The sequence below is a fragment of the Cyanistes caeruleus genome, chromosome 19 (assembly GCF_971803275.1).
Source record: "Cyanistes caeruleus chromosome 19, bCyaCae1.hap1.1, whole genome shotgun sequence".
NCBI classification, from domain to species: Eukaryota; Metazoa; Chordata; class Aves; order Passeriformes; family Paridae; genus Cyanistes; species Cyanistes caeruleus.
Window position 1 is genome coordinate 8,996,632 of NC_141719.1, and position 19,967 is coordinate 9,016,598.

Consider the following 19,967-nt stretch of genomic DNA (forward strand, 5'->3'; position numbering starts at 1 on the left):
GAAGATGGGTCATACTCTGTAGTTTATCCAAAATGTGCTCCAGGAATGTTCCTGGGCTGGTTAGGAATGGACACTTTGGGGTTATGGCAGGATTTTTGTCTAATTAATTGGGTTTTTGGTGATCTTCTTGGTACGAGGAACGACCCTGCTCCTTATTGCATTTCTACATTGCTCATTTTGCCTTTTACACTTGTTTGTGTTTTACCTCACAAGATAGATGTACAAAAAGCAAACAAAAAGCCTCCAATTCCCACATAATTCCCACATATTTTTCATTATATTAATGCAAATTCCTGTACTGCAAGGCTTGTTGAGTATTGAAGATGGGTTATGTATTCAAGGCCTGGATTTCAACATTTCTCAGAAGCTGTGATAGCATAAAAGTCCCTGGGCAGATTTGAAGTTCATGCTTGGGTCTGGTTACAATTTTTGGCATCAGAACATGTAACAGACTTACAGCTATAAGACTTTAAAGTTAATGCCTGGCATCACTTCAAAACAGCGTGCAAGATCTATCATAAGTAGTCCTCTTATCTTATCTCAATAGCAATTTTATCCTGTAAATTATTGGAGAGTGCAGGATTTCAGTGCTGTGGAAAAGAGCAAGGCATTTTTTGCTGTTAAATCTTTGCACCACGAGGACTTTTAACGATCCTGAGTTGTGCACAGGTACCCTGGGCTGCTGGAAGCAAACATTAACCATATGGCAGGTCCTGCAAAGCTCCCTGAGTCTGTGGGGTCTCTCCTCTCAAGGGGAAGGCAGGGGCACCAAGGGAGGTTTAGGTTGGATATTAAGAAAAGTTTCTTCACTGAAAATGTGGCCAGGATCTGGAACTGCCCAGGGAAGTGGTGGAGTCACCATCCCTCAAGTGTGCAAAAACCAAGTGAACGTGGCGTTTTGTGATATGATTGAGTGACCACTGTAGGGTTGCTCAAAGGTTGGGCTTGATGATCTGGGAGGTCTTTTCCAGCTTTGATGGCTCTGTGATTCCAGGGTGCTCTGCAGAAGGTCTCTGTGCAGCTCAGCTTTTTTAAAAGCAGCCCTGGAGACTCCTTCAGTGGCATTTGCAGCATGAGCCCCAGCCCCGTGCTGCTTTTCACTGATGGGTATCAATGCCCCAATTTCCTGCCATACAAAAGATAACTCCAAATATTCCCTTTCTGCAGCCACAGCCGCCTCTGTGTTGGTGTCAATCCCCCATCCACATTGTGCACTTTGCCTGGAGTCAGCACTTGCAGTTAACAATGCCTTTATTCAAGCTGACAACATCACTAAGCTTTTAGTAAATGTGTAAGTAAATGTTAAGCGTGTATTCAAACATCCAACAATGAGGAGGAAACTTTCAAAACAAACAAAAAAAAAAATCTTTGAAACTTTGTATTGTTTGTTTGGTGTGTATCTGTTAGAAATAACACAGACTATCAGTTCCTTGGGGCACGCTGTTCCTTTGTTAAGCATGTAACAAAAAGATCAAGGCTCTGAGTAACTGCTGGAATAAAAATAAATATATAAGGAGAACAATCATGACAAAATAAATTTGTCCATGCATTTTATGAGCTCGGTTTAGGGGTGATTATTTCTGAACTAAATAAAGATTGGGTAGTTGTGGTAAGTGACATGATCATAATACTCCTTTTATTTATTGCCATTTATACTTCATTTGTAGATCACATGCTAGATTTGACTACAGGGAAGGAGGGGAGCTCCTCATCTCGGCCAGCATCCCATATCAGTAATATGGAATACATTTCCACTCCAAATTCCAGACATTGTTTTCCAGAGGGAGGATTATTCTGGCTTAAAGAAAAAAACCTGTTGGTACACTGCAAAACTGCTCTGAGGAAGCTCAGGTTGTGCAGATAGGATGACAACAAAAACCTGGGACATTTGCAGATGCAAATGTTGCGATATTTCCATTGGCCTTCCAACCTTTGATGGTATTTCTTACATTTTTAGCATGAAAAGTCTATAAGAAGATATAAAAATAGTATATTTTTAGGATGTGCAGCTTATAATAAGATAGGATTTTTACTATTCTTGTTCAGTCAATGGTCTCACCTGTGCAAAGTAACTTTTCTGAGTGGCCAAGCTGCCTTTGTCATGTCTTAGCACCAAGTTCAGCTGGACTCACAGTGCTCCACTTCCTTCCTTCCCCAGCTCGCTGTGACCTGGAAGTTTTGCTGCCATCCCACATTTCTGACGTGTGTTTTTCATCCCTTGCTGTTGTTCCAGGCCCTGCAGGACGAGGTGGAGAATTACCGTGGGCAGGTTTATGATGCTCAGAGGAGGCTCCAGCGCAACGAGCTGAAGGCCCAGGAGCAGGTACTGGATGCTGTCCCCATCCCTTGAGTACAGAGGTGCAATGGTTAAAAAGAATCCCTTCCTTCAAAGCAAAAGCACATTTTTCCCTGCAAAATTCTCAGCTAGCTTTCTTTTCTGTTTTGTTGGTAATAAAAGAGAATTAAACTGTCTGAACCCTTCAGGCAAATACTTATCTGCTGTTCTCTATTGCAAGTTGGTATTTCAGCTATTCTAGCTGTTAAATGATGCATTTATTTTGAACTGACTGTTTGCAGATGACTTTAGTGTTTTAATAGAGGTTTCTGAGACTATTCGAACCTGTTCTTTAATGGTTTGTATGAAGAGAAGTATAATTGGACAATAACAGCTAAAAATAATCTTTAGTCCTGATCTTCTGCATTCATTGTCCAAACATGTCTGTAAACAGTTTCAGATGATTAATAGTGCTAAATTTTTTCTGGACACTTCCAGTGAAGTCAGGGACTATTTAGTGTGCTTTGAGCAAAATAAAACGTGTTTGCAGGCAGTGAAGGAACAGAAAGTCAATGAACTGCATTCAAACCAGATTAAATTAAAATATTCAGGAGAATATGCAGGTGATGAATGCCTGAATCAGATAGGAATTTATGTGTTTATAACACTAATCAGGTTCTGAATCATTTGAGAACTTTATTTGGTGCTGAGTAAACAGTATCAACAGCATATATCCTTCATAAAGCATTTCTAACTCTATACCTGCTGGAATAATCAGTTGGGGAGGGTGTAGAAGATTAATAATTATTAATTTCAAATGTATTTTTCCTCTGTTTTGTCATCCTATTGGCACATGGCAATTCTCTGTCACCCTTGGTGTTTAATTGATGTATTTCCTCTCTGGAGTGTCAGTGATGAGCTGTTCCCTTCTGTCCCCCCTCTGCCTCCCAAGTGCAGATGTTGGGCTCATCCTGAGCTGCAGTGCCTGCAGCACTGGAGGAGTTTGGTGTAGTGAGTGAGCTGGCCTACAAACATTGCATTTTGGCTTCAGAGTCTCCTGGAAGAGAAGGAGGAAAATCAGCTCTTTAAAGCATGGTTGTCCCTCCTAGGGAGCAGCACTGGCTGCACACTGTGAGGGATGTCCTTTTCTAATTTTTTTCATGTTTTTCTTTAGTCTCTGCCACTGCCATTCTGCTGCTTTTTTTTGTTTGGTTTTGGTTTTTTTTTGACCTGTTTTGAGAAGGATCCAGAAGAAATAAAAAGTGACTCATGAAATACAGAGGTAGAAGGCTGCACATGCAGATTCACAGGGTGCCTTCAAAGTTTCCTTCCACGTGAGCATCTGCTCCAAACCAACCTACAGAACTCTCCTGTCCAGACTTAATTAGTGAAGGACTAGTTCAGATGGTAACATCCTGCTCCCCAGTATAATGGAACAGGAATGTCATTTAAGTTACACTGTGCTGTCCATCTTTGAGCTTTATGTGTTGGCAGATTTGGTAGAGCTCATATCCAAGTTCCTCAATGGTCCTGTCCCTGCCTTTCATCCATTGGGACTTTCTGAAGCAGCTGGAGCCACTGAAGCTGGTTTGTTTTAGGTGGCCTCGGTAGATTTTGCAGACAAGCACTTTGGAAGTTGTTACTTGTCTCCTCTGTGACCGGTTAATTCATTAGTTCTGCTTATCTCTCCAGAAGAAAAATGCAAAAGTGACAGCTCTGACATGTTTCCAGTTACTGGGTTTGGCCAGGCTACCTGTAAACATGTTCATCAAGTGTTAACAGTAGTTAACAACTCATCAGCTGGTCAGGGATTTGAAATATTCAGGGCAGTAACTTGCTTTCTGCTTTTACCAAATACTGTGTGAATCAGAATTGCATAAAACATGGAGATTTGTGCTGGCACCATTACAAAAGCCACTTTTCCAAGCTTTTACATGTCTATAAATAAGGAGGAGAGAGGGTTAAAGAGCTTCTGTTTTTCATTAAAAGGAAAAATCTCGTGTTTTGATTCTATAACAACAACAAACAAATGAATGAGACATGAAAAAACATTTTGTTGTGCTTTTAATTAAAACTAAAAAGCTGTTTCTCGTTATGGCTTGTTGGGTGGTATCTCAGTGCTCCATGTTGGCCGTTTTTCCAGTGCAATGTCCTCATAACTCTTCAGCCTGTAAGAGTGACTGACAGAGCCACAAAGTTTAACTCTTTGTCACAGTGACCTTCTGGTGATCACACAGGCTTAACCTTTCGTTATTAGAACCATCCACAGAGACAAGCTCTCCTAGAAATAAAGGGGAGAAAAGGCTGTCAGCAAGCCCTGAGCTGTTCTGGAGGCGAGCATGGCACTGCACTTGGAGAGGAGCTGATGTTTTTATGGAGCTTTTCCATTCCCATACTTTGTGTTCTTGGATGAACTCGTGTTTACTCCTCGTTTCTTTTTCTCTCCCATTTTACAGCGTGGGTCGGTGCAATCACTTCGTGTCTGTGTTTTCTCACCAGTGGTGCCATATGGCAACAATCTCTGGATGATGGGTTCCAATCCCATTTCTCAAAAGTGCTGGCCTAAATAATTTTATTTTTTCCACAAAGGTTGTCCTGTCTCTGTCCTGGTTTTCCAGTGTAATGCTGCACTTCGAGAGTGCAGTCCCAGAGCTGTCTCATCTTTCTTCAGGTCAAAATGTTGGATGTTTCCTTGAAAAATTAGATGTCCAGCTTCTTGAGACCTAAATAATTGTATTCATGGAAAGTGATAAACTGGCAGTAAATGTGAAAACTGTAATATATAGTTCTATTTATATTGTTGTTGTTGAATAGATATGGTCACAAGACTGTTAAAGCAGCCTGGGAAGGTTTCTGGCAAATTTGGGTGTGTCCAAACAATTTCCTTGCAAAGCAGCAGTGAAGTTTCTTATATCTCATATATCCTTCATGAGTGTGGGATCAGCTTCCTGCCCAGTGATCCCATTGTGTTCCTGTTCGTGTACTTGTGGAGTGAATGTGTCCTTTGGTTGTCTCTGATGTGTGCCTGGATCTGATGTGAGACAAGATTTCCTATTTAACATGATTTCTTAGGTCCTGTGGCTTTGTGCATTTGTCAGTCAGAGTTAAAGAATCTCCATTGTTCATACAGGAGACTACATCCTGTGAATGTGTAATTAAAAATGACACACATCACTGAGAGCTTAATGAATCCAGGAATTTAGGCATGTGCAACAAGTTTTGCTGAATTTGGGCCTGTATGAAAATTCATGGTAGTGATCTTTTTTTTTTTTTCCACACTACCTAGATTTCTTTAGCATTCATTTCATTTAAAATACTTTTTTGAAGGGTAATCACCCCAACTCATTTTACTTAAAAGCTCCAAGAATATGTCTTTCACAAGAATTTTCTCAGAAAAATAATTCTTTTCATTCCTTGTTCTAATGTTTCTAGCCGTAGATTTGGGTTGAGTGTGATATAAAAATTTGGATAACAGAGGAGAAAAAAGTTCCTCATGTTTGCAAACAACTGAAGTAGCAACACTCTAGATACTCAAACCACAGGGATACCTCCAAACAGTCAAGTCATAAACAGAGTTTTAAAGGAGATTCTGAGACAGAAAATCAATTATGTTCAATTCATTAATATTGCTGAGGAAATGAAGGAAAAGAGCAATGGAGTTTTTCAGCCCTTTAATTTCTTTTTCCTCAAACAGATTATAAAAAAAGGAGAAAGGAGTTATCTGAATGAGGAGGTATTTGGCATAAAATGGAGCAGCTTAGTTTAAGTGGATTTCACTCATGTTCAAATGAAAACAGGAGTGATAATTGTAAAAGACCTATGATTCAAAAGCATTCAGCCAGTTTTCATTTCTAATGTTTATTATCCTGACTTGCTCAATTTTTATTTTTTTTTATGACTGCTGGATATTTACCACATTCAGCCCAACTTACTGTTTCCATGCCAACTAAATATATTTGTTCTCAGATGAATGCTGTGATGCATCCTTCTGAAATTTCAGTTGCTGTGTAGCACAGAGAAACTTCTAAGGTTTGCCACACCTTCTCCTTGGTGGGAATAGTGCTGCTGCCAGTGGATTTGTGGAGCTGGGAGCAAGGAATCAGTGAGACACAGATGAGCAATAGACATTGATGTCGATGGTATGAGTCCCAAGTAGTTCTTAATCTGATGGCTGGAACACTTGAGTAATATTAGCTCTTTAGTTTAGAGCTTTTTGGCCATATTTCCTCTTAGAAATTTTCTAGTGGAAGTTGTCCCTGCCCATGGCAGTGAGATTGAGATGAGATGATCTTTAAGGTCCCTTCCAACCCCCAACCATTCCATGATTCTGTGATTTTTAAAGGTATCAGAGAGTTTTAAATACCATCAGATGGCAGCCTGGGGTGCCTGCCTCAAATTCCCAGACTGTCCCAGTGTTGTCATTCTCAGAACATGGTACAGTCACCCAGAATCAGGCAAATAAGCTCCAGATGAGGATATCTAAACGCCCAGGTTGTCTTTGTGGCCAGCTGCAGGTGAGGAGGGTGGAGGGAGCCTTTGTGTCACCAAGCCAAGGGACACTTTGAGATCCAAGCAGTCAGGAGGGGCTGGAGGTGGTGGTGAAATTCTGCTGTTTGCTCCACTTGCTTCAACCCACGTCACTGAAACGCTTCCAGAATTGCTCCTCCAGAGACCCATTTGTGCTCCCTCAGAAATGGGAAGCCCAGCCTGGATGTGGATGATCTTAAACCACAGCAGTGATTCACTGAGAGCAGCCTTTGCCGGGGCTCAGCAGCCTCTGGAGCCACGGGGAAAAGAGTGAGAACCTGGAAGAAATTTCCACTGTGACTTTCAGGAACTGCACCACCAAATATTGTCACATTAAAATAGTTTCTGCAGTTTCTGCCTGTGACCAGCACAGATGGGTGGATTTGAAGAGTGTTTTTGAGCAGTTCTGTGTGGCTGAGGAGGGACCTTCTGTCGTCTCCTCCATGCACTGCTCTGCTGACACCCCCAGCACTGGGGCCAGGAGGGACCTGTGTGTTTCAGCTCTTTTCCTACCATAAAACCTTGTGAAAAGTGCAGGTGACCAACAGGCAGAGGGACACAGCTCCCCACAGGCTGAAAATCTGATGGTTCCACATCTGCACAATGGAGGATTTCTTTTCTAACTACTTGTGGTGAGGAAATTTCAAATGTATTTTTATTGAAAAGAAGATGTTGGAGAGCCACAGAGAAGCAGTGGAGAATCCAGTGGGAGTGGGAGCACTGCTCAGGCTCTCACAGACAGCACAGCATCCAGTTCTGAGGGCGTTCTGGGTCTCTTTTCAGCCTTCCCAGTGGAGACTGGTGGGCAGGAATCCCTCTGATCCTGGTCCTGCCTCTGTCAGGGACGTTTCATGGATATAGATGCTCCATGGGTGTATGGCAATGTGGATTTCATAGAATTCTGTGTGGCTTGGAAGGGACCTTAAAGATTCCCACCCCCTGCCCTGGGCAGGAACACCTTCCATTGACCAGGTTGCTCCAAGCCCAATCTTGAACACTTCCAGGGATGGGGCATTGTGGACTTCAGGTACCATAAATGACCACAGACATTATTTGGAGCCAAATTCTACCACTTTTTACCTTAGCAGGTGTCTACCTTTTGCTCAAATCCATTGATATATTCATTAATCACTTTGATACAACAGCACCCCTCAGTTTTTAATTAAGACTAAGATTGTTAGGATAAATCACCATTTTGCATTTGCCACATTTTATATTTGTGTATTATTTCTTTAATGGTGAGCTATGAAAGGAAAGAGAATTACAATGAATATAGTAAATTATTCTGTATAGCATGAGGTTTCAGATTAGCAGGAGGAGATAGAAGCTGAGATTCAAGGACAGAAAAACAGCTTTGCAGGTGGGATTTGAAAGGAGGTGGAAATCAATGGAGTTAAAAGTTCCCAGGAGCTCCATATGGCAGGAGCTGCGGGAGAGGAGGCTCTCACCAACTGTGCAGCTGTCAAAGGGAAAAGAGTCGAGGATGGTGGTGCATGTGTGGAAGTCAGTGATCAAATGTTAGCTTTGGTAATCAGACACAACTGGAAAATACACAAATACACACCTCCTGAACAGAACAGAATGAATTACTGGAGCTTGGCGGCCAGCTGGAGCAAGACAGCAAACAGAAAGTACAGGACAAATAGTTAAAAGGGAAAAGGGAATTGTTACCAAAAGAGAACAGGAGCATATGGCAGCATGCAGGAATTAGAGAGTGTTTTAAAATGTCACTTTTCTTGCTCTTTGTCTTAAATAATAGTGAGTGAGGGAGATTGTCCTTATAAGAGGACAGTACCTCATATTGGAGCATCTGTGGTTTGCTTACATATTATCCATGAAGGGAACTTGCTCTTTCAGAAGATGTTTAAGTAGGACTACAAGGAACAGTGATATTGGTGCTTAAAGCAGGGAATTAAAGCAAAAAGAAATGGGAATGTGTGGAGGAGCCAGTGGATGACAGAAGAACAGAGCAGCCAGACCTCACCTCCAGTTGTGCTCCCAGCAATGCCTGTTCAATAAGGGAAGTGTCCCAGTCTCTTTTTCTAGGAGATGGAGCTGAAAAGGACTGGGAAAGGCCAACTTTATGGTGATCTTTACCTGTATATTCATGTATATTCTAAAGTAGTGTTTGGTTATCAGTTTGATCAGCACCAAATGCCATCCATGGGAATTCCATCCAGGCAGTGCAGCTGTGTTCTCCTGCACTGGCCATCCTTGCCCAGCCCTGAGGCTCTGCAAGCCTGGCAGATGCTTTTCCAGTTGAGACGCTGGTTAGATTTTTGTTCTTGGAAATAGTGCTGGTAAAAGTAGATTCTGATTATTATCTACAGAGCTTTGCCTGTTGACATGGTCAGTATGAAAATCCAGGTCCTGATCCTGCTGCTGCTGTGCTTTGTCAGACCTCGCTGGCCTTGGGGAACGCTCCTGAATCGGGCACTGGAACCTCTCCCCTCTGAGATGGGAGTGATCCCACTCCTGGATGGGAGGGGTTGTGTGGAAGGTGACACGTGCTGGAATGTAAAACAAACACAGAAACGTTTGATGTGGTGTCAGAGATGCTCAGAGCTTCATTTCGGACTCAATTATCCTGATAGATCATTAGGAATGGCCAGAGGCAGAAATCAGCCCCATGGGTTGGACCTGATGATCCTTGTGGGTCCCTTCCAGCCCAGCATGTTCTGGGATCCCCTGTTCTCAGCTTTGGGGCAGCAGCACAGGGCAGCAGCTGGGCTGCTTTGGGTCTGGTTCCTCTGGATCAGGGGGTGCCAGTGGGGTCTCCCCCCGTGTCCCCCTCACCCCGTGGAGGGGACAGCCCTCCTGCTGCAGCCCCAACCTCCTGGGCCAGCAAAGAGATGGCACAGACAGGAGCTGAGGGGAAGAGTGCTGGGGGAACAAAGATGGCATCTGCCGTGAGTCATCTGGAAGGAGAAGAAAATAAATCCAGGATCCTCCAAATCCCAGCTGGAACAATAGCAGAGCCCTGGAGAGGGGAAGGCAGAGAGAACAGCGTGAATTTTCTACCCACAACATTCCTGGTTGTTCCATGGTGTTGACAGTGAAAGCTTTTATTCCTCTCCAAGCTGTGTAGTCCCTGGAATGCTGTTCTTGCCATGTGCAGCCCATTGGTGTTTTGTTTTTTTTCCAAAAGCTTCTTTTGCAGCTATGAATTATATGGACTCAGATTGCTTAACTACAATCAGAGAATTTTCCAGGTGGGAGATCTTGTTCAAGAAAAGAGAGATGGAAACACAAGCCATCGAAGTAAAAAGCCACCACCTCGATGCAGGTTGGGAAGAGAAAAAAAAATGACCTGGAGCAGCAAACTCAGTGGCTGGAGGTCCTTGTGGGTCAGTAAAACAACAAGGCAAAAATGTCTTGGATGCTGGGATGGTTTACTGGCTACAGACAGACACACAAAGGGGATGGCTATGCCACCAATTTATCTTTTATTGGAACTGTCAGGACTGGGGAGGTGCTCCAGCAGGATTTTCTCAGTGGAGAACAACATGGTGTTCACTTGACAAAATAACTTGCTCAGCTGATCTCGCCCGCTCTGTTTTCAGCTGAGCCAAATCCTTGGGATTTATGGCGTTCATTACTTTTCTTAAGAACTCGAGAACATTTGTATTGAGTTGCAAGCTGTTCCCCTAAATCTGGGAGAACCATATTTCAACAGCCCTTGCACAGTGAGAGTCAAAATTCCCTCTGCCTGAAACCAGAGAGGAAGTGGACTCGAAAGCGGAGGATATTGGTGTTTGGTGATTTTCTGAAAAGACAAATGTGCAGACCTTGCTCTTCACTGAAACAATTGATACATCACTGGATTCTTCTTTAGGAAAAATCATTTCAGAAGATTCCGAGCTCCAGTTCAATGTTCTCTTACGACAGAGGCCGGAGGGATCTGAAATTTAAGCGAATTGCCAATTTTGGTTGGTTTGTTCCTGGGTTGGGGACATTGCTCAGCATCCCCCAGGCCAGCTGAGGGAGGAAGGGGCACATCTGGACTCACAGAGCTTTTGTAGGACTGGAGCTGTGCTCATTTAGACTTGGGGAGTGCTGAGAAGCAAAGGAGGAGTCCCTGCAACTAGGGAGGACACAAACAACAAGTGATTAATCATTCTTTGTATATTAGTTTGGTTTTTTGCTTGCATTTTGGTTTTTATTTTTGGTGGATTCTTTTTTCTGTTGATTAGGGTTTGTTTTTAATTGGGATGGCATTGTAATATTTTGTCTTTCACTTGCCCTTTTCACAGCACTTTCAGAAAATTCCTTCACCTGAATGAAGCTGACCTGTGCAATATTATTATTGTTATTATTATTATGGTTGTTATTGTTATTCTTCTTCTTATTATTATTACCACCTTCATTTAGAAGGAGGAGACTTTATTCTGGGATTAAATTATCTCCCTAAGAAGTGGTTCTTTTTACCTTTGAAGGGGTTATTTTTACCTTTTTGGAACCCTCATCTGTCTTCAGATTTATTGCAGCAGATCTTTCCTATCTCCATTTAGAGATGTTGCAGAACAGATCCATAACCTTTTTAAAGAGGTTTTTTCTTTTAGACAGCATTATAGCACACAACTGTTGATACAGGAAAGGATTTAGGAGAGACAGGAAATTACTTTTCTCATCTTATTCACCCTGAAACATGGAGAAAATTTGATAACAATTAAAAGATCCTAATTATACATTTGGTCACTGTCCTAGTATTCCCTGGCACACATTGTCCTACATAAATATTATAGACAGGCAGAAATTAAGATACTAAAAAAGCCACAACACCCTGGTTAAGGCAACTATCTTTTGATTCTTATCTGACATAAACACAAATTTAACTTCATGCCCTTCAAGACAAGATTTTTTCTTAAAGGAACTTGAATAACTTTTTGTGGTCCCTTCATTTACTTCTGAGTTTCTTTTGCAGTTTCTTTATGCTCCCTGTTCTGATAAGCACTGGGTTGATTGGTTTGGAAAGCTCAGGTTTGGATATTTCTCTTCTGGGCATCAAACCCAACTTTTCTCTCTCTGAGAATGGTCAGTGCCCGACACAATTTCAGTGTAGTCTGTGAAATTCCAAGTCTTTCCTGCTTTTTGCACCACTTTATATAATTGTGTCACTATTTATCTCTTCTTTTTTTTACTGATTCACCACGTGACACATGAGCTATGTGTGGCAACTTCAGCTTTCTGCTGACACCAGAGATGATTGATGGTCAAACTCCAACCCTCATATATTACCCACCAACCTGAATAAACAAAGACCAGTGTGGCAGCTTAATATTAAAAGCTATAAAACCTTCCTGGGGGTTCAAGGATTAAATCAGCTCACCAAAATGAAATTTTCAAAAAAAAAAAAAAAAAGAAGAAAGCTTTCTCAGGACCGAAGAAAAACGAACACAAGTAAATGAAATAGAGCCATCCTCATCCAGCCGACTAAAGGCCTCCTGAGGGATGAAGAATTGCAATTTTAAACATCCCTCAAGAGTGCAAGAGGAGACACAGTATTTGTGGATCCTAGGGAGGCAGCTTGAGGCTATAAAAGAACAAAAAAGCCTTTAAGGCACAAATAAACCTATCCCTGCAGACAGAGCTTTCATTGGTGAAAAATAAGTGTTAAAAAATAAAAACCTTCTGCCATTAAAATGAGTACCCATTAGCCCACTGGATGTTATTTTTCAGCTGTAAGAAGTGATTTAGATTTTTGCCATGCACTATTTTAATCTCTTGGGTCAATAAACCTTGATAGTGACTTCAGCCAAAAATACCAGCAGGTTGTTTACCATACCACGGCAGGAAACAGCTGGGCATTTATTTTCATCTTATTGTGATGCAATTACCAGTGAGCAGAGCTGAGAGTAACGTGTTTTGTCTGCTCAAACAAATTGGAATTGTATCCAAAAGAACAGGTTTCACTGCAAAAAAAATGTCTTGTCTCTGAAACTGAGTAAGGGATCAGCCCCAAGCCAAACTGCAGCTACCAGGGCTTGTTTCTCATTTTCTCTTTCCATTCTCAGCTGACCCTCTAAGGTATCTCCATATTTTAAGCACAATACAATATTTCTTCCTGGCTTTCCAGGAAAACACCTTTGTCAAAAGTGAATTATCCTCTGCTGCTCTGCAAAGTTAATAACAAATGTTCCCAGCATTGTGAAAGCATTTATTTAAAGGACAACTGCAGATTAAACTGTTAAAACCAGTGACCTGGTTGCAAGAAAACTCTTGCACAATTAGAAAATTATTATTTCCCTCACAGAGTTGTATTAAAACTTCTGTTGCATCTGCATCTTAGCCAGGTGATCATCCAGATCCTCTTACCCATTAAACAGATCATTATTAATCAAAATTGAAATGAAAGCATTTTGCTGCTCTGGCTGCCTGTTTCTGGTCTTGTCTCACCAAGAATAAATGGAACATGTTGAATCAACTGAAATATATGTTTCTGCTCTATCAAGGTCCCCACCCAAATGAGCTGTTGGCTCAGAAAATATTTATCCTGGCAGACCACTTATGCATAACTTTGGAAGCCTTGATAGAAATAGTAGCATGAATTTATTGGTGTAGCTCTCAAAAACATAAATTTTGATCGCTGGCTCATACACAAGCGAAGTTCAAACGAGGTTTCCTGTCTCACCTCTTTATTTTTTTCCCCCCTTTCAGATTTGCATAGTGGCATCACTTCCTTGCAGTTCCCAAGGAAAGCCTCTAATTGCCCATTTGCATAGAGATTTGGCCATTCCTCCTGCCTGTCGGGGTGACTCAGAGGGAGAATTTTCCTAACGTTTCATCAGATTGTTTTATTCCTTTTGTATCGATAATTGCACTCTGCATAATGCGGGAGCTGCTTTTCCCATGGGACGGTGCCGGGATGAACTCGGCCTCGGGTTCTCACGTGTGGGAGCTCTGGGAGCTGAAATTTGGAACTCGTGGCTCCTTCAGGTTGGATTTGTGGTTGCACTGGTGGATTTCAGCCATTTGGGAATGAAAAACCAACACCAAATTGTGTTGGAGGGGGAAAAAAAAAATAAAAATTCTATTTGAAAGTTTCGAGATATTTTATGGGTTAATCTGATATCGAAGCCCTTTGATCCTTTATTTACATATTCAGCTGCTAATCCAGAAAAACACCAAAGTCCTTGCTTAATTTGAATTAAGCAGTTAATCCTATTGGGAGTTAAGTACACACGTGAGGCCCTGATTCAGCCAAGTAGGAACGTGATGGGCTGACCTGAACCTGAATCATCACAGGTCAAAACTCATCAAATCCAACCACTCTGCAGAGAAAAGGAGCACAACCCTTCCATCTGATCTCTCTTCATGTAACTCTGCTCTGTAAATCCTGTTTCCTCAGCATCTCTTAAATAAAGTTGCAGATGAAAACTTCCCCCTGTTGGAACCTCCTCGTTTTGGGGTCTAAGATGCTCAGATCTACTCATTGAAAGTTCTGTAGCCTCCATGAAGCTGAGGAAGACACAAAGTGCAATGAAAAATAGTTGCAGGATGAAGAATAATGATAAAAAGTCCACCAAAAGCACCTAGAAGTTGAGAAATTTTGTAAAATACGTTTTGGGAAACAGTAAGTCACCTTGTCTAAGGGACAAGGGACAAATGTCACCCCCTTGACCTGCTTCAGATCCCAAGAACAAACAGAAAACTTCTGAGTGTCAATTTGCAAGATGTGTCTGCCTAAGTGCTCATTTCAGATGGATTGAAGAATAATTATTGCATGTTCATTTCTGATTTTTTTTCCTCTCCATATATATTTTTATTCTTATGTTTTCTTTTGCCTTTATTTCTTTTACCTCTTTTGTTCTTTACAGGTATTTGCTGATCTTCTGTCTCCTTCCCTCTCCCTTTTGATACCACAATTAATTCTGTGTTTATTTGACCTCCAATTTAGGCAAAAGAAGCAAAAAATTTACTCTACAGCATCTAAGAGCAGCCATCCCTATATCCCTATATATAAATATCTCTTTGTTCCATTACAGTTGATTACTATACGAGAAGAATATGAAAAAATACTCAAAGGGCTGATGCCAGCATCTTCCAAAAAGGAACTTGAAGACATCATTTCATCTTTAAAATCTCAGGTAAATTCTTATGCTTCAGCATTTTGGGTTGGATAAAAGCCCTCTCTCCTAGACAGGAGGTTATGACCATCTGAAATTTGGCCAAAAATACCGAAAAAGTGTCAAAACCAAATTAAGGCAGAACTCACATTCTTCTCACTTAGTGTCATATTTCACAAAACTTTTCCCCTGCAGTTTGAGAGCTGCCATATTGTATTTTTTGATCCCAGACTTTTTTTCCAGGAAAAGCTGTGCTTTATTCAGTATTAGGGGTTTTTCCTCAGCCTTTCAGATACAGCTCACAGTTATCTTTCATCTTCCTTGCACTGTTTCACCTGAAGGAAGCATTTAAAGGCTGCCTATAACAGGCAAAGAAAAGGATTAGAAATAATTTTATTTTCTTTCCAGCCTATGTAATAAAGCAAATTGGGTATTTTTTGAAGATATTTGTCTAAATGGTCATTGTGATATTTTTACATTTTCCTGTATAAAGAGGCTCTGTAATCTTTTGAGTATTGCTAACCACCTGTTCTGGATGAATGCAGAATCAGTATAATTTCTATAAACTAGAGTTATTACATTTCCTAATATCCAAATGTCATTGGAAATAGGGAACTGCTCATTAATTGGGTGTGTTTCTCATCCCTGGTTCCCACAGAAGTTATTTGGGGCTTTTCTGTTCAGTGTATTGGGAGCTGGAAGAAAACAAAACGTCATCATTGCCTGAACTCCAATGAGGAAGGATAAACAGCCATAAAGCAGGGTGAACACTGCTGTGGAATAATGGGAATCCAAGGAAAATGCCACCAGTGTTTGGAGGAGTGTGCATGTAACCGAGCTGGAAAGGACTGGGCTCTGGAATCTGGGATCTGGGGTCTGGGATTTGGGATTTGGGATTTGGGCTCTGGGATTTGGGCTCTGGGATTTGGGATTTGGGATCTGGGCTCTGGAATCTGGGATCTGGGGTCTGGGATTTGGGATTTGGGATTTGGGGTCTGGGATTTGGGATCTGGGGTCTGGAATCTGGGATCTGGGGTCTGGGATTTGGGCTCTGGGATTTGGGATCTAGGCTCTGGGATCTGTCCTGGCTGAAGGAAGAGCTGGGACAAGGACAGTGCCAAGCTGGTGGCTCAGAGTTGCCCTGAGCTCTGGGAAGAGCAGAAACCTGAGGACACAGAGTACAAGTTTAGGCCCATTACCATCACATCCTCATGCCAGTTTTCAGGACCACTTTCCAAGAAATTATTAATCTACAACATCTCATTTCTCTTTCTTATGCAACCTGCTCTGTGGAGATGATTGGTAATTTCCTGTATTTAGGGGTTTTTTCTCCATTTTTTCCTCTTTGCAATGCATAAGAGTTATCCCATAGCATATTTTGCTCTGCATGAGACACTTCCCTTTGTAGGAAATTTTCACAGTGGAAACTCAACTTTTCTATGTGCAAAGAGTGACACAACTTCAGCACTCTGGTAGTAAACATTCTGCTTCCACCTCAAGGATCCCTACTGGAAATGATGCTCTTCCTCATTTAAATATTTCTGGGAAATAAAGAGTCAAGGGTCTGTTGGGGAGATCTATTTCCATTTGATAGTAAAATGTTATTTTTAAAGACTCCTAAAAGGACTCTGAGCACTGCCTGGTAGGAAGCATCTGAGCTAATACAAGAATTACCACACCTTTTAATGAGTTAAAAAAATTAAAAAATAGAACCTGATAGCCACCTGCAGAGCTTCTGTAAGCAGCAGCAGCATTTCAAAGGAGTAAAAGTAACTCCACACATGAAAACCTGGGTGCTCTCCCAGAAATCCATCGCTGCTGGCTGCGATTCCACGTGCAGCTCGGGGAGCTGGGCTCTCTCTGAAGCACAGGTGTCCTGCTCTTTGAAAATTGTTGAAATTCCTGTTTGAAAACATCAGACAAGAAGGGCACTGGAATCCCTGCACCTGTCAGGATTATTTATTGTTGGAGGAGGATGAAGAGGATAGGCTGGGTAGAAGCACCGTGCGGGGATAAAAATAAACAGCAGGAAAAGAAAATACTTGAGGCTTGGGTGAAGTTTTCTAAACATGTTGCTAAATATAAAGGATTTGCTGCCTGGTTGTGTGCTCCTGGTGAGATGGCCAACAGGGGATGCAGTGTGTTACTAAGCATTAATTTTCATACACTTGGGGAACAGGTGAGTATGTTCATCACAAGAGCAGAAGTGATCAGAGCACAGGAATCCCATGGGAGCTGCCAGGAGAACGGGAGCTCCCAAGCCCTTGCACAACCCAGATGGTGCCACCAGCTGGGTTTAACAACTGGTTTAACTGTTCCTGAAGGAGTAGAGAGTGCACAGCCAGAGCAGAGCCAGAGAAGCCAAGAGAAGTCTTCTATAAAATATTAATTCTTCTATGAAGATAAAGTATTACTGCATTTTATTTAGACAGGACAGATCAGAAAAATTCCTTTTATGAAATGAGCACAAATATATTAATTGGAATTTTGTACCCTGTTTTCATGTGGGATGTATTTTACAGGTAAGTTTTCTGCAGAAAAGAGTCCTCCAGGAAGACCTGAACGCCTACCACGCCAAAAAGTACGGGATTATCTTTGATCCATTTGTACCATTTCACCCCTGTGCGTCCCGGTTCTTGAAGTTTTATGGCTTAATTCAAACCCTCCAACATGGGTGCAGTTTTAAAAGCTCCTTATTTTCAGTAAACAGGCATCAGAGAAGTTTTCCCCAGTGCTCAGGCAGTAGTGCTAGAGCGGGATTAGAGAAGCTGCAGGTGCTTTGCAAGTCTGGGCTTTGCCTGCACGTCGAGGATGAGGCGGCTCCTGCACAGCTGCGGCTCTGCAGTGATGCCACCTCCTTTAAAGATAGAAAACAATGATGCAAGGCAGAATATTACAGATCCCATCTTCAAAGGACCGGATCTCCACGAGCCTGAGCTTTTTCTTTTTTTTTTTTTTTTTTTTTGAAACGTTTACACCCTCCAATATAAATTATGGCAAGTGCTGCAGCCATAAAAAGCCTGGCTGTGCCTTTAGAGTAAGTGATTCACATGGAGAGGTGAGTACAGAGAAACTTCCTGGGAAAGCCACTCCATCTTTACTGTATTTATAGACATTGATGGTGTTTCATATCTCACATGAAGGGTTTCTGCAGCTAAGAATGTGTGCTCATAAAAATAGTGTCAGCATTTGGGAGATATTTAAGTGACTGTGAGAAGGTTAACGGTGTGAGAGTCGTGTGAAAATATTAATCCTAAATTATTTGTTAACAGGAATTAGCTAAAGCTAACTGGAAACTGAAAATGTCATAGATCTTGGTAATAAGTCCAGCATAGGTAACTTTGTTAGATAAATAGAGAGCTCCAGAACTGCTGCCCACTGGACCCAGCTCTGCTTTCAGCATGTTGTGTTTTTATAATAAAAATAATGAGGTATAACTGACAGAAATCTCTTCCTTTTCAGGTAACCATTGATGGATTGTGGGATCTCTGTGATTGCCAAATGGACTGCTTTGAATAGGTTTGAAGATTTGGCTCTTGTAAATTTTAATGCAAAGATTAGTGGTTCTTTTGTTAGCACAAAAAAATGAACTTCATGAAAACATATTCATAGCTCATGCCAGCCTGGATTTTGTTGTATCTTCCTTCCATTATTTTTTTTATCATTATTTTATTACAGATTTATGCTTTTGATACATGGTTTGACACCATGCTGAGCTCGCTTACCGAGCAAGTAGACTTTGCTCTACTGATATTTTTGTTACTCTTTTCCAATACCATCTTTTTCACTTCTAAACATGAAGAAAATCCCATTTTCTATTATTATTGCCCAAGATATTTCAACATATTTTAACATTGTTCTGTGTCCATGTGTTTACATAATATTAAAATATTCTTATTTTCTTATCTTTTTGTTTTGACATTATTGTCCTGCTTGAGCATCTCACTCACCTCAGTAGCCAGGGGAGTTTTGTGTGGTTTTGTAAAGTGGGAATGTGTGCTGTGTTTCAAGGGATGAGAGCAGCCTGGTGGCACTGCAGGCAGCTCTGGCTGTCGGTGGGGTTGGATACTCTGGGAAAAGGGAATGAATTCCTTGCTCATGGGCTGGTAACACAGCCATGGGTGTTGCTGGAAAGGAGTCACGAGTGATACGGCCTGCGTGCCGATCCCGGGGAGTCTGAGAGGACCCCAGAGGGTTTTCTGGGATGGGGTTTGAGGGGCAATGGGAAGCTGAAGGAGCTGGTCTCAGGCTGGCCCTGACTCCCGTCCATGGAGCAGTGCTGCTGTCTCCAGCCCTTGCAGCCTTTGGAATGTGTGCATTTGGCATGAGAATGGCTTTGGTTTTCCTGGGCACCGTCCTGCTGGTGGTGTTGGGATCCACCAAAGTGCTTGAGAAGGGACCAGGAATTCCTGTTCCAAGTGCAGCTGTGGCCCTGGCAGCACCAGGGAGGCCCTGCTGGTGGGGATGGCCACCTCTCCCACCTCACCAGTGTCACCAGTACTCCCACACCGCAGTTTGGAGGCTCCCGCTCCCTTGAGTGCCATGGTGGAGGTGGCTGTGCTGCCAAGTCCCAGCTCACCAGCTGGGCTCTTATCTTCTCCTGGCACTGAGATCAAGGAGGAGAGGCTTTGGCAGGCTGGCTCCATCCACCCCTCCTCCTGGCAGTGCCGGTGTGCTCCGTGCCAAACCCAGCTCCAGCTCCGGCTGCTGCGCTGCTTGTCAGCCCAGTCAGGGCCTGGGCAGGTTTTGCACCTTCCTTGAATCAACAAGTGATTCTTCTAATTACAGATAAGGCTTCTCTGATAAAGGAGGAGGTGCTGCGGCAGGTGCCACAAAGCCTGGCCTGGGGGAACTGGGAGATGCAGGAGCAGGAATTGTTGGGATGCATTGAGCTAATTGTGGGCAGTAAAATGTTTTTCACCTGAAAAGTGCAGGGCAGCGGTGGCTGGGCTCTGCAGGAGGAGCAGGCTGTGGGCACTGGGATGTACCCACTGCACATGGCCCCGTGTCCAGATGGCAAGATGGGGACAGTGACAACTCTGATGCTTGAGGGAAATGAGGCATCTTAGATTCTGCTTCTCTGCTGGTGTTTTTGCATT

The 19,967-nt window shown here is 42.3% G+C and overlaps 1 protein-coding gene across 27 annotated transcripts in view; it reads left to right on the plus strand.

Moving 5' to 3' along the window:
• The window catches only part of CEP112 (centrosomal protein 112), a 158,216-nt gene extending 139,443 nt beyond the window's left edge, over positions 1–18,773 (plus strand). For 10 of the 27 annotated variants that reach the window (XM_086857564.1, XM_086857566.1, XM_086857571.1 and 7 more), the window contains 3 exons: positions 2,234–2,323; positions 14,788–14,889; positions 18,331–18,773. In XM_086857564.1, the coding sequence (XP_086713690.1) occupies positions 2,234–2,323; positions 14,788–14,889; positions 18,331–18,387 (249 nt within the window). In that variant the 3' untranslated portion in view covers positions 18,388–18,773. Of the gene's footprint in view, positions 1–2,233; positions 2,324–14,787; positions 14,890–15,526; positions 16,171–17,390; positions 17,450–18,330 lie in introns of those variants that run through there. The other 17 variants (XM_086857560.1, XM_086857561.1, XM_086857568.1 and 14 more) reach the window with 3 other exon arrangements.
• Positions 18,774–19,967: the final 1,194 nt, after the last annotated feature.